This window comes from Vanrija albida (genome assembly GCF_041260175.1).
Source record: "Vanrija albida strain AlHP1 chromosome Unknown contig_3, whole genome shotgun sequence".
In the NCBI taxonomy this organism is placed as follows: Eukaryota; Fungi; Basidiomycota; class Tremellomycetes; order Trichosporonales; family Trichosporonaceae; genus Vanrija; species Vanrija albida.
Genome location: NW_027191422.1, coordinates 2,665,638 through 2,678,749, shown reverse-complemented (window position 1 = coordinate 2,678,749; position 13,112 = coordinate 2,665,638). Strand labels below are relative to the sequence as shown.

The 13,112-nt window shown below is 65.3% G+C and overlaps 6 protein-coding genes across 6 annotated transcripts; 5 read left to right on the top strand and 1 right to left on the bottom strand.

Annotated features, from left to right (window-relative positions):
- Nucleotides 1–366: 366 nt before the first annotated feature.
- Nucleotides 367–2,915, top strand: Q8F55_004349 (uncharacterized protein; the record flags this gene model as incomplete). Its single annotated transcript, XM_069352867.1, has 4 exons — nt 367–1,042; nt 1,343–2,337; nt 2,388–2,471; nt 2,508–2,915. 4 exons carry the CDS (start codon nt 367–369, stop codon nt 2,913–2,915), a joined length of 2,163 nt encoding a protein of 720 aa, XP_069210285.1.
- A 286-nt stretch (nt 2,916–3,201) lies between these two features.
- MDE1 (Methylthioribulose-1-phosphate dehydratase) lies at nt 3,202–4,493 on the top strand (the record flags this gene model as incomplete). Its single annotated transcript, XM_069352866.1, has 5 exons — nt 3,202–3,291; nt 3,335–3,374; nt 3,410–3,597; nt 4,015–4,351; nt 4,387–4,493. 5 exons carry the CDS (start codon nt 3,202–3,204, stop codon nt 4,491–4,493), a joined length of 762 nt encoding a protein of 253 aa, XP_069210284.1.
- A 219-nt stretch (nt 4,494–4,712) lies between these two features.
- PUS4 (pseudouridine synthase pus4) lies at nt 4,713–6,226 on the top strand (the record flags this gene model as incomplete). Its single annotated transcript, XM_069352865.1, has 4 exons — nt 4,713–4,789; nt 4,840–5,086; nt 5,121–5,275; nt 5,323–6,226. 4 exons carry the CDS (start codon nt 4,713–4,715, stop codon nt 6,224–6,226), a joined length of 1,383 nt encoding a protein of 460 aa, XP_069210283.1.
- Nucleotides 6,227–6,260: 34 nt separating this feature from the next.
- On the bottom strand, nt 6,261–7,250 carry Q8F55_004346 (uncharacterized protein; the record flags this gene model as incomplete). The annotated part of the gene is made up of 3 exons (XM_069352864.1): nt 6,261–6,913; nt 6,947–7,149; nt 7,183–7,250. 3 exons carry the CDS (start codon nt 7,248–7,250, stop codon nt 6,261–6,263), a joined length of 924 nt encoding a protein of 307 aa, XP_069210282.1.
- Nucleotides 7,251–7,345: 95 nt separating this feature from the next.
- Nucleotides 7,346–8,711, top strand: FUN30_1 (DNA-dependent ATPase fun30; the record flags this gene model as incomplete). The annotated part of the gene is made up of 5 exons (XM_069352863.1): nt 7,346–7,449; nt 7,484–8,003; nt 8,037–8,247; nt 8,282–8,417; nt 8,453–8,711. The coding sequence occupies 5 exons, from the start codon at nt 7,346–7,348 to the stop codon at nt 8,709–8,711; spliced, it is 1,230 nt and encodes a 409-aa protein (XP_069210281.1).
- Nucleotides 8,712–9,090: 379 nt separating this feature from the next.
- Q8F55_004344 (uncharacterized protein) lies at nt 9,091–12,967 on the top strand (the record flags this gene model as incomplete). Its single annotated transcript, XM_069352862.1, has 6 exons — nt 9,091–9,187; nt 9,255–9,809; nt 9,848–10,641; nt 10,684–11,201; nt 11,250–11,467; nt 11,508–12,967. 6 exons carry the CDS (start codon nt 9,091–9,093, stop codon nt 12,965–12,967), a joined length of 3,642 nt encoding a protein of 1,213 aa, XP_069210280.1.
- Between the last annotated feature and the right edge of the window lie 145 nt (nt 12,968–13,112).

Below are 13,112 nucleotides of genomic sequence, written 5' to 3'. Positions count from 1 at the left end.
CAGCCACGATAAAGACGACAACGACGACGTCGACGGCGGCACGACTCAAACCCAAAAGGTCGCCGCCCGCGTTGTAACCGGCACGCTCGCTTGTACGACATTGGTTGACAAAGAACGAGATCTGGTCCATCCTGCCCGCCGCCTCGCCTTCCCTCCCTGCTTTGCTTGCTCCTCCTGGCTCCACTTCCGACAACACACTGTTGACTCTTGGCACATCCACATCCAGCATCAATCTCGTGCATCGTCACATTGTCCACCGACGACACACCTCATCCGCATAAGAAGCCCATAGACGGCAGCCCAAGCACGGCCCGATAACAGCACACGCGTCCACACGCACGATACGCCTTCTTCCCCCGGATCAGCATGGCGGCCTTTACACCTCCCCCACCCGACCCGCCAACGCGAAAGCACTCGCTCCACTACATCCTCTCGCCACCAGAAGCCAGACCCAGGCGCACAGACACTGCCAGATCAACAGACTACAGTGACGAACGCCTGCCAGACGCGCCAGACGTGCCCGGTGTCAGGCGCCCCGCGGCGCCATCGAGCCCACCACCCCGCGCTGGCCAAGAACACGCCTTTGGATCGCGATACTACCACCCCGCACTCGACGCCCTGCCCGCATCCGTCCTCACGCTCATTGCATATCATGTGGTTGTCGACAGCAAGGGCAGGGCCGGACGCCCGGCCAGACTCCAGCCTCTCCTCCACACGTCCCGGTCGATCAACGCCGCCTTAAACTTTGACGCCAACCCGCAATTGTACAATTGGCTCTTCCGCGCGACATTCGATCTTGGCGCACTTCTCCGACGAACACAATGGATGTTTGATGTCAAGACTGATGTGCCCGGTACATCACGCAAGACCGAGCTCTTTGGCGACCCAAGATCATGGGCCTACGAGTACCGAGACCGATGGGCCCTTCGCAAGCGCATGCTAGTCTGCATCGAGAACCAGACGGTCAATGTCCCCGGCATCAGTAGCATCCGGCATCTTGAGCGCGACTTCTTTGCGCTCTGGTTCCTATGGACTGAGAATGGTGAGTTTTTGGTACCATGGTGGGCGGCGCGAGTTCTGTTGTTCGCTCCTGCTGGTTAGACACCCAGGCTTACACATGCTGGCGTCTGTCGCTCAGAGTGGGCACCCGTGGGTCGGTAGCTCGTGGCGGGCGGCGCCGGTTATGCGTCGCCGCTTGTGTACGAGGCGTCAGTGGCGCAAGTGGTTGCGCTCAAAGGCCCAAACGCCACCGGCGCCACCAACAACAGAGCCCTGCCGATAATGAGCCCACCTTGTTGTGTGATTGGAATCAGCGGGAGCGGTGGGCTGACGTCGTGCTCAGACCAAAAGAATCTCGTTTTCCTGACAGAGGAATGTCGCTTCCAAGATTGGATCATGGTCTACTACCGCGATGACATGCTCAAGGACTCGTTGCACCCTGGCTTCCCCCTCGACTCGCCTACAAAGGCCCTCGGCATTTGGACAGCTCTCCTGTCAGGAACAGATCTCTTTGCAGAGCGTTCGGCGACCGAGGTCGACGAGAAGATCTACATGCTTCGGCCATATGTCTTTGGCTGTCCAAAGTACGAAATGGAGTATGCGCCGTGGCGGCACCGGAGGCTGCCGCTGTGCGCAAAGGACTGCGATGAGCACGGCTCCATGTCGACGTACAGCGCGCCATATCAGCGCTTCGGCCACCAGCACACGCGAGCACCGCCATTCTTCATCCTCGGCTCGTACCTGCTGTTCCTTCGTCTTGTCGAGCGGCACCCTGAACGCATCGGGATCAAGCCGGGTTCAACCTGGTTTGTCGCCCCAGCCGACAGCCGAAAGAGCAGCCCCCGCCCAGGTAGCGCCAATGGCCATTCCAACGGCAACACGTATGACCCTGGCCTCTTTAGCAAGACGCATCTCATGCCGTCGATTTACCACGACAACGAATGGCAGCGTAACACGACGTGCCAGGATGCCCACACCTCGGCCGGTCTCCCACCGCTTACGTTCCTCGGCAAGCTCGAGGGCTACTGGCGCGGCAACCTGCTCTTCTTCGACTTCCAGGCATACCGCCAGATGCTCGACGAGGGTGTGACGTCGCTGTATACGGGAACGTTTGCGACCCACGCCATTGAGATGGAGATCAAGGAGACGGTCATTCGGGTGCGCAACGAGGACGTCGGCGGCGCCGGCCCGCTTCTGTTCGCTGGGTTCAGCGAGGAGGACTGCGACGAAGAGGTGGAGAAGGTTGCGGCGGGCTACGGGCACCGGGTGTTGACTGGTGACGAGATTGCGGCCCCAGAGGCTTCGGGGTGGACCAAGGAGATTCTCATTTCGGGTTACGTGAGTTGGCTTGGAGTGAGGGGGAGTGCCGTTGCTGACGCGTGTTCTAGACTCGTTCGAGTTGGGGCATCTCGCGCCTTCGCGGCCGTGTCCGCGCGTGGGACGGCCTTGTTACAATCTCGCTTGGCGCAAGCGTGAGTTGGAGACATTGTGGCATTGCTGACGTGCAGTCGCCGTACCCCATGGGCAAGTGGGTCTGGAGGGGCTACATCCACACTGGCGGCTTCTTCATCGGACGCTGGCGCGACACGTACACGCCGGTGGACCAGACTGGGTACGAAGGGCCGCTTGGGTTTATTCGCGCTGGCGACCTGTTCTATCCGGACCACTTCCCGACGTCGATGGCGACGAGCGCGGGGACGAGCAAGCTCGAGCTCGCTGCTGGCGATGTCGCGCCGAACCCAGCGCCTGGTGGCCGGGACCCGTTCCGTGCGCGGTCGTCGTCGCACCGCGCTGGCAGCGGCTCGAGTGACGACCCGATGGACGGGTCGCGGCCGGGTCCGAAGCGCAAGACGACGATGGACAAGATGATGGAGGAGAGCCCGCGGCCGACGAGCAAGGGGCGGCATGGGAGCTAGGAGCGGCGTGGGTACGCCCAGGAGGTGATAGAGGGGGGTGGCTTGATTGCATGAGTGGACTTTGTACAGAGTAGCGCGGCGTGTACATGTAGGCATTGCCATGGTGTGATTGTCGTCGCGGCGCGGGCGTGGACGTGGATGCGGACGCGGACGCACGTTTACGCAGAGGCCATGAGCGCGTCGAGGCGCGCACAAGTGCCACCATGGCGTGTGCCTGAATTCGCAATCGCAAAAGTCAAAGTGGAGGCATCAACGACTTGACAACACTTCCTCCTCGTCAAACACAATGTCGGCCCTCAACCTGGAAGAGTACGGCGCGGTGGTCCCGCTCTCAGCGGACGCCGAGCGCCTCGTCAAGTCCGACGACCCGGAGCACGTGCGCGCCCTGCCTGTCTTTCCCTCGGCGCTGACGACCGCAGCCCGCAAACCTCATCCCGCAGCTCTGCCGCGAGTTCTACAGTGCGCCGTTGTGTAAGGGGCGAGCTGACGCTCAGAGCTCGGATGGGTGACGGGAACCGGCGGAGGCATCAGCATGCGCCGCGGCCCGCTGGTCTACCTCGCGCCGTCGGGTGTGCAGAAGGAGCGCATCCTCCCCGAGCACATGTTTGTGCTGCCGTTTGCGCAGAGCAGCGTGCCCAAGCCGGGGAGCACGCGCGACTTTGTGCGCGTGCCGAGTAAGAAGGTGGGTTCGCCGCCGCCGCCGAGCGAAGCGAGGCGGGTGCAAGGGCCGAGCGGGCGAGGGTCTGGTGCTGGTTGCGGCTGAGGAGCGAGGCGTCGGTGCTGGTGGTGGCTAAGGGAGGTTGGATCGCGGCGCCGTGTGGAAGAGCCCCTCGACTGCGCCCAGTCGAGCGACGACCTGGAGAGAGGGGGTCCGGAGCTGCCTGAGCACTCCGTCTACAGCTGCATCTGTGACTTCTGGTCAGGCGGACCAGTACCCTCCTCGGTTGCTCCTCGTCTGGCCGCAACCCCTACCTCTCGTTGCTCGCTGCGCTCGCAACCTCCTCACCCTACACCCTGCTCCTCGTCAGCCTCGCTGCGCTCGGCCGCAACCCACACCCCTCGCCGCTCGCTGCGCTCGCGACTCGGCTGACACCCCCAGGGCCTCTCCGAGTCCCAGTGCACCCCCCTCTTCTGGAACGCCTTCACCGCGCGCGACGCCCAGTCCTGCATCCACACCCACTCGCAGCACGCCGTCATGCTCACCCTCCTGCTCGGCAAGAACGCCAAGTCCTTCCGCATCTCGCACCAGGAGATGATCAAGGGTGTCCGCCTCGGCGGCGTCGGCAAGACGCTCGCCTTCTTCAACACGCTCGAGGTGCCCATCATCGAGAACACGGCGCGCGAGGAGGACCTGACCGAGAGCATGGCCCAGGCCATGGCCGACTACCCCGACGCCGCGGCCATCCTCGTCCGCCGCCACGGCGTCTACGTCTGGGGTAAGTGGCGCGTCGTGGTGCATGCTCACGCCCAGGCCCTACCTGGGAGTCGGCCAAGACGCAGGCAGAGTGCCTCGACTACCTGTTCGAGATTGCCGTCAAGATGCTCCAGGCCGGTCTGCCGCTCGAGGGTGACAACTAGGGGAGGGGTGCGGGCTTCAACGCTTTATCAGAGTAGAGACATGCATTGGTGTGGGAGATACGGGCAACGAGGCCGACAGCGGGCTGGAGGCTCGCGCACAAGTGATGCCACTAACACCTGGTGGAGGTTGGACGAAAAGTTGCCCCCCTCGGCCCCCTCGACGCACAACACACCCAACTCTTGTTGCTCCTCTTCACTCCCCCAAACACCCACCACACCATGCCCAAAGCACCCCCGACCCCGCCGCTGCCGCTCAACGGCCTGTTCCCCATCGCCAAGCCGCGCGGCCCGCCGTCGTAAGTCGTGGGCAGGCAGGCGCCCCCCCTTCCCCCACTCACACCCCCAGGATGCAGGTCATCGAGGCCATCAACCCGCTCCTGCTCGAGTCGCGTCTCTTCCAGGACACGGAGAAGGCAGAGCTTCACACGCGCAACGTCGCAAACTCAAAGTACACCAAGCGCAAGCGCAACACGACGCACGAGGGCCTCAAGATTGGGCAGGGCGGCACGCTCGACCCCCTCGCCGACGGCGTGCTCGTGATCGGCGTCAACCGCGGCACCAAGCACCTCCAGCGCTTCTTGGACTGCACCAAGGTGGGTTGAGCCGTGGGGCGACGCTGACGCCCAGGAGTACGAGTCGATCGGCATCCTCGGCGCGACCACCACCACTATGGACGCCGAGGGCGAGATCCTCTCCACCGGCGTCAGCGACGGCATCACCCGCGAGCACGTCGAGAGCGTGCTTGACAAGTTCCGCGGCAAGATCATGCAGACACCGCCCATGTGAGTTGAGCAGTTGTATTGTAGACTCCAGCTCACGCCCGCGCCAGCTTCTCGGCCCTCAAGATGGACGGCAAGCCGCTGTACGAGTACGCGCGCGAGGGCAAGCCCCTCCCCCGCGCCATCCCGGTGCGCGAGTGCGACGTGTCGATCGACCTCGTCGACTTCAAGCCCGCCGAGGTGGTCGCCGGCGACGGCGGACACACGTACGCCTGGCCCGAGAAGCACCTGTCGCCCAAGGAGAAGGAGACGTTCCGCAAGCTCGACCAGATGGTGGCCGACGCCGCTGGCGACTCTGCGGCCGAGAGCAAGCTCGACTTTGACACGGTCGTGCCGGAAATCTCGGCGACGACCGGCCTGCGCCCGGCCACCTTCACTGTCCGCATGACCGTCTCGCGCGGGACGTACGTCCGCTCGATCGTGCACGACATTGGCCTCGCCCTCGGGTGCGGCGCGCACGTCGTCAAGCTCACGCGCACGCGCCAGGGCGAGTTTGTGCTGCACGGTGACGACGAGCTGCTCGCGGCGCACCAGGCCGCGGCGCAGGTAAAGGTCGAGGTCGACGACGAGGAGGCGGCGATGAACGCGGCAGCGGCCAAGGTCGAGGTGGATGACGAGGAGGCGGCGATGAACGCGGGCCCCTCCAAGCCCAAGCACGCGCCGCTGGCCCACCCCGACGGCCCGACAACACCGTGTATCCCGTGGGAGGTGTTTGAGCGCGCGCTTCAGGAGCGCACGGCTACGATTGAGGCCGAGAGCCAGGAGCGCGAGGAGCTGGCCATGTCGGGCGTGAGCCCCGACGAGGTCAACAAGCGGCTCGGCAAGAAGGCCATCCTGCAGCGCCGCAGAGAGGGCGAGCTCAAGGAGTGGGAGGTCATGCTGCTGCAGCGGTTCGTGCCGGTCGCGCTGCCCGTGGTGCGCGACTCGAAGAGCCGTGCAGCGGGTCTGTACTAGGTGGGGGTTTGGGTCACATGCAATGGTGTACAGTCTATAGGGGGATGCGGGTGACGTCGCGCGCGACCTTTACGCAGAGGGCGGTAATGGTCCAGCCGGCGGGCGGCTGGGCCTTGAGGAGGGCGGGGGTGTGGGCAGCGCCGAGGCGGGCGAGGAGTGCGGGGGTGAACGGCACGGCGGGGGCGGCAGCGTCACCGTCGGTGTCAGCGTCGCCGCCGTCGCCGACGTCGTCAGCAGCGGCGGGCGACGCCGTGCCGCCCGAGGGCGTGCCCTCCCCAGCCTGCAGGCACCACGCAAACGACGCGTGGAACTCTGCATCGGCGTGGTACGCCGGCATGTGGTGGCGCTCCAGCACGGGCGCGACGGCGCCGTCGAGCAGCCTTCGCAGCGCCGCGGCGCCAGCGCCAACACGCAGCGCGGCGAACGCGCGGCCCGCAGTGTTAGCGTACCCCGCCAGCGCAGCAAGGCTGAGCGTCACTTCGCCCACTCCTACACCACGCACGGCCGCAGCGAGCTCGGGCGCCAGTGCCGCCGCTAGGCCGCGGCGCAGCGGGAGCGGGTGGGAGAGGGAGACGTGCAGCGCCGGCTCGGGGCCGAGGATCGCGTGCAGCGTGTAGTCTGGCAACTCGGCCCGCAGCTCGTCGAGCACGGCGCCGAGGGCGCGGCCGAGCGCGGGCGGGACGGGCACTGCGGTCAGTCAGGGGGAGAGGGGGGCCGCACACTCAGCGTAGATGTGCGCGTAGTAGTCGCCCTCGGTGTAGGGGCGCGCGCGCCGCCTCCCCTGGTGGGCCGAGGGGTCGTCGTGCGCCGGGCTGAAGGAGGAGGGGAGGGAGGGGAGCGCGGCGCGCGCCGGCTTGGGCTTGGGCTTGGGCCTCCGCGCCTGCTCGGGGGACATCTTACGCGCCTCGGCGGCCACCTTGCGCCTGCTGTCAGCGTAGCCCCGGAGGCCGACCCACCGCTTCGACGGCCCGGCCTCGTCGTCGGCGCTCGACGACGACGCGTACCCCGCCAGCAGGCTGTCCATGTCGCGCGATGTGGTGTTGACAAGTGGAGGCAATGACGCACAGCGAAATTTCAGTCGTCGGCCATCATCCTCGCCTTGTTGTTGCCCCACCCCCCATGTACTGGTACCTCTCGTTCCTCCGCCCCCCACCGGTGCACCTCGCGCTCCCGTCCGACGGCGTGGTCATCACGCCGCAGGTGGCCAACGACCTGCGCACCGAGTGAGTCGGCGCGCGCGCCGCCAGCTGACGCCAGGCTGCGCGACGCGCCCACAGACATCGCGTACACCTGGCAGCGGACGCAGCCGCCGTCGGCGCCGACGGCCCCCGCCCACCTCACCCGCTTCCAGCCCCCGGAGAGCACGTACCGCCCCCTCACGGTGCCGCTGCCCCGCGGCGCGAGGCCGGGCGAGCGCTGGCGCCTCGGCTTGGTAGAGGTTGGCGACGGCGGGCTTGGCAAGGTGGATACACGCGCCGTCGGGGGCGACATGCTCGCGCTGTCTGCTAGCGGCGGCGTGCCCGTGCTCGGCGTGTGGAGCGAGGGCATCGAGCTGCGCGCGGCCGAGGTGGCGGCCTCGTCTGGCCCGGTGCGCGGTGTCGGCGGCAAGGGCAGGGACAAGGTCAAGGCCGCGGACAAGGGCAAGGACAAGGCCAAGGACAAGAAGGGCAAGGGCAAGGACGACACGCCTAAGCAGGGGAGAATATCGCGCGCGTGGGCGCTGCCCTCGGGCCAGCAGCTCACGCTCGTCGAGCAGACGTCGTTCGACCTCGACAAGGTGGGTTGGGAGTCGTGCGTCGCTGACGGCCAGAAAGTGTGGGACTCGGGGCTGGCCCTCGCGTCGTGGCTGTGGCGCCACCTTGACGACGGGGCGGGCCTGCACGCCGACGCAAGAAGGGTGCTGGCACGGCTGAACGCGGCGGATTTGAGCGTCGTCGAGCTCGGCAGCGGGACCGGCCTCGTGTCCATCGCGCTCGCGCAGATGCTGGCCTCGGCCGCGGGCATCGTCGCGACCGACCTCGGTGAGTCGTTGGCCTGGGCACGCCTGACGCCTAGAATCCGCCCTCGAGATCATGCGCGAGAACATTGCCCTCAACGCCGAGCCGGCACGGCCGCAGGTCCGCGCCGACGTGCTCGACTGGGACGCGCCGCTCCCACCCTGGGTACAGGCTGCGCCTCCAACAGTCGTCATGTAAGTCATGGCCTGATTTGCACCGCTGACGAAAGCGCCGCCGACGTGACGTACAACACGGCGTCGTTCCCCGCGCTCGTCGACACGCTCGAGCGCCTCCTCAAGCCGGCCGACGGCCCCGCCCCGCTCCTCCTCCTCGCGTACAAGCAGCGCGACGCGGCCGAGCGCGAGCTGTGGAATATGCTCGCCGCGCGCGGCATCGGCACCGTGCTCGTCGGCAAGATTGCCGGCGCTGAGGAGGAGGGCCAGGTCGAGGTGTGGGTCGGCGGGCGCGACGTTGCGTCCGGTGCATAGTGGAGCGGCTGTGCAGCTGCGCTGGCGTCACCACGGCCGCCTTGTTCATCCCTTGTATGCATGCATTGGCAGGCCGAGTAGCAACTGCAACTAGAGGCCCAGCTTTGTGCCAAAAGTCGCGCAGCAGCGCCAGTTGCCTCCGCCACTTGGTCGACCCCGTTCCTGAATTATCCAGCGCGTGTCACTGTCACTCGCCGCCGCCGCCGTCGCCGCCGCTGTCGTCGTCGTCGTCGTCGCCCTCATCACGGCCGGCCACCGTCATCGTCCACTCTTTGCACACTCACACTCCACATCCAGCCCCGCGCCACCCCTATAATCGCCTCCCCCAGGCGGCGCGCGACACTCCCCACCGCGCAGCGACGAACGCGCAGACGCCGGCATGCTCCCCGCCCCGCGCCGCCCAGGCGCGGCTCCGCAAGTCGCGCCGCCTTCCTCCTCGCAATGGGCTGATCTCGACGACGACGATGGGTGGCAGGGTACGTGAGCGGACCAGGCCACCTCCCCCCTCCCTGCTCCCCCCCTCGCATCACTGACACGCCCCAGACATGCCAGTCGTCCGCTCCGACGACTTTACCAGCGAGTTTGACGCCATCGACGACAAGAAGTACCACTTCAAGCCGCCAGCGCGTCTCGACCCAGAAGACGAGCCCGGCACCACTACCACGTCCAACGCGACGGGACAGCACCTCGAGGTAGAGGGCGACACGCTCATCACCGACTCGTGGCGACAAAAGAACCAGCTCGATGAGAGCGACTACACGCGCCTCCGGCTCGACGAGGACGAGGAGAGCGAAGAGGTCCACATGCGCACGCGATATCTCTTTGACGAGGACAAGGCCATGACCCCGCTCAGTCAGATGCAGGCCACCAAGGAGCTGCTCACCGACGCCCAGCGCATCGCCTACGTCGGCCTGTGTCACCTCATCGCACGGCGCATGCTCCGCGATATGGGCCGCGGCTGGGAGGGCACGAAGGTCAAGCTCAGCCTGTCCAAGGGCAAGGGGCGTGCCGGTGACGTGCCGGTTGTCGAGAGCGGCAACCTGTGGATGATCAAGATCATGGCAAGGCTGTACCAGCACATGGACCTCGAGCGCGATGGTGAGTGGGGGCCGCTGCGGCGCGTGCTGACGGGGCAGAGCAGCGCATGATCGAGTCGCTCGGCGAGCACGGCGTCGACCCGGCAGACCTGACACCTGCTCTCATGACGACACATACGGTGAAGAACCCAGAGTTCGACCCCGAGGCCAAGAGGCTCGCCGACGTCGCCGCTGCAGACAAGGCAGAGAAGGAGGCCGAGGCCGAGAAGGAGCGCGAGGCCAAGGCGGAGGAGGCGCTGTTCAGCGAAGAGAACGACGACCCTGCACCGCCGTACGAGGAGGCCATTGCCACACCACCGCACGAGACGGCACTGCCGGCGCGCACATCATCGCTGCCACCATCGTCACCGACCAAGTCGGCGTCCCCGGTCAAGGCGTCGTCTCCTGCCAGGTCGCCATCTGCGCGGAAACTCGCCTCGTCGCCCACACGCCCACTACCATCCCCATTCGACTTTGATGAGGGCGATGGCGATATCGGGGCACCGTCGTCCAAACCCTCTCCCCCTCTCCCCTCGTTCGATGATGACGATGACGGCGACATTGGTGGCTCGTCCGCTCGTCGCCCGTCGGCCCCCGTCGAGTCGCCCCAGGATATTGGCGACGCACAGCCGGAGCCTCAGCTCACGCCTAGGCTCGAGCACACACCCAGGCTCGAGCAGGGCCCTTCACTGCCCTCAGATCCAGAGCAGACGCCCAAACACGCCAACCCCACCCTGCCCGAAGCCCGCGACAACTTAGAGCAGGAGCTCGAGCCCATGCCTGCATTGCCGGGTGTGTCGACATCCCTGACGTCTGCCGATGAGATGGTCACGCTGGATATCCGATGGACAGTGGTGAGTATGGTGGTGGAAGTGAAGGCTCCGCTGACCTTGCAGTTGTGCGACCTCTTCCTCGTGCTGATCGCCGACTCGGTGTACGATTCGCGTTCCCGGACGTTCCTCGAGCGCGTTGCCAATGCTCTCGGATTTGGCTGGCTCGACGTCGTTCGCTTCGAGAACCGTGTTACCGACGCCCTCGAGATCCAGGAGAGCGTGGGCCAGCTCCAGCAGGAGGAGGTTATCGACTCGCGCCGCAAGGCTGGCAAGAAGAAGCGCTACGCTATTATGGGTGCTGCGGCCCTTGGTGGGGGCCTCGTGATCGGCTTGTCGGCCGGTCTTCTGGCGCCGATTATCGGCGCTGGTCTGGCAGGTGCCCTCGGCACCATCGGTATTGCTGGCACTGGTACCTTCCTGGCGGGTGCTGGAGGTGCCGCCGTCATCACTACGACCGGCGTGCTCACCGGCGTCAACATTGCTGGTCGAGGCATGGCGAAGCGCACCCGTGAAGTCAGGATATTCGAGCTTAAACCGCTGCATAACAACAAGCGTGTCAGCTGCTACCTGACAGTAGGAGGGTGAGTTTGCAGCTACCTGGTTTTCTACATGATAGCTGATACTCTCAGGTTCATGAACAACAAGAATGACGACGTGCGACTACCGTTCTCGGTCCTCGATTCGAATGTCGGCGACGTCTTCTCCGCACTATGGGAGCCCGACATGCTGAGCGAGACGGGTAACGCCATCAAGCTGCTGTCCACCGAGGTGCTCACTCAGGTCGGACAGCAGGTCCTTGCTGCGACCATCATGTCGGGTCTGATGGCGGCGCTCCAGTGGCCAATGCGTGGGTGGCCGACCAAGAGTTTGGCATACTAACCTACCAGTGTTGACAAAGCTTGGCTACCTGATCGACAACCCGTGGTCGAACGCTCTGGACCGCGCAAAGTCTGCTGGTCTTGTGCTCGCCGATGTTCTGTTAAACCGTCACGCCGGTGTCCGCCCCACCTCCCTCGTCGGGTTCTCGCTCGGCGCCCGTGTCATCTTCTATGCGCTGCTCGAGCTTGCGCGCGTCAAGGCTTATGGCATCGTCGAAGACGTCTACATCTTCGGCGCGACCGTGACTGCCACCAGGCAGCAGTGGTTGGACGTCAAGAGTGTAGTCTCTGGTCGCTTTGTCAACGCCTTCGCGAGCAACGATTGGATTCTCGGCTACCTGTTCCGTGCAGCCAGTGGTTTCCAGCATGTCGCTGGTCTCCACCCTGTCGAGACGGTGCAGGGCATCGAAAACGTCGACGTGACCGACCTCATCCAGGGCCACATGAGCTACCGCTCGTCAATGCCTCTGCTGCTCAAGCGCGTCGGATTCCCCGTCACTGCCGAATTCTTCGACGAACCCGACGACCCAGAGCTCGACCCTGAGGTCAATGAACGCTACATCGTCATGGATGAGGATGAGGAGGAGGAGATGAGGAAAAAGCAGAAGAAGATTCTGGGCATCTTCCCGCGCAAGAAGGGCAGCAAGCCTGGCTCGGTCGGATCCACGCCGAGAGCTAGTACAAGCACCAACCCCGAGCCGAAGACTTCGACCGATGACAACGACGACGAGCTGCCTCCTCGCGAGGAGACGGCCACGCCACCAAGATTAGAGCAGGAGGAGGCCGACCTCGGCGAGCGTCATCCTGCGACGACAAGATCTAGCATGTCCCAGGATGAGGCGGCCGTGCACATTCCCAAGACGGCAGGCTTTGACTTTGCCGCCATTGCAAAGGAGCTCGGCAAGGACATCGACGTTGACAAGTTGAAGGACCCGAGCCGCGATCCCAACAACCATGCCACCTCGCCAGGGCTCACACCGCCCGCACATCCTGAGCGCACGGGCTCGGCGCCACCAGCATCACTCCCGTCTCCTCGCCCGTCGAGTGACGACCCACTGCCGCCGCCTGCTCGGAGTCAGTCGGCCCTTGTCGGATTACCGGTCGACGACGACGGCGACATTGCCATCACTGCGCAGAAGGCGTTGGCACTGGAAACGACACCATCATGGGACCGGCCCGCGCCACCACCTGTGGACGTCTCAGCTTGGTCTGCACCACCGCAGACGCACAAGGCGCCGTCGGTGTTTGGCTTCAACGCATGGTCGACGCCAGCCGCGCCCCCAACCGGGTCGTTCTCTTCGTCCGGGATGAGAGCGGCGCCACCGGCGCGACCCCACCCTGCCGAACTGATGAGCAATCCGTTTGCCGACAGTGGCAACGGCGGCGGTGGCGGCCTGCCTCCCCTGGGCCGCACGGGCTCGTGGGGCAAGAAGGACGACGACAAGATGGCGCTGGAGAACCCGTGGTAGAGGTGGCGGCGGTTTGGGCATGACCCATCGTAGATTGGTGGCGGGTGTGTGCTCTGCGGGCACATGTCATTCCCCGCTGCTGTAGACGGCACCGCGCTTTGCGGATGACAATCTCATGCATACTTGGTACAACAGGGCGTGGCTG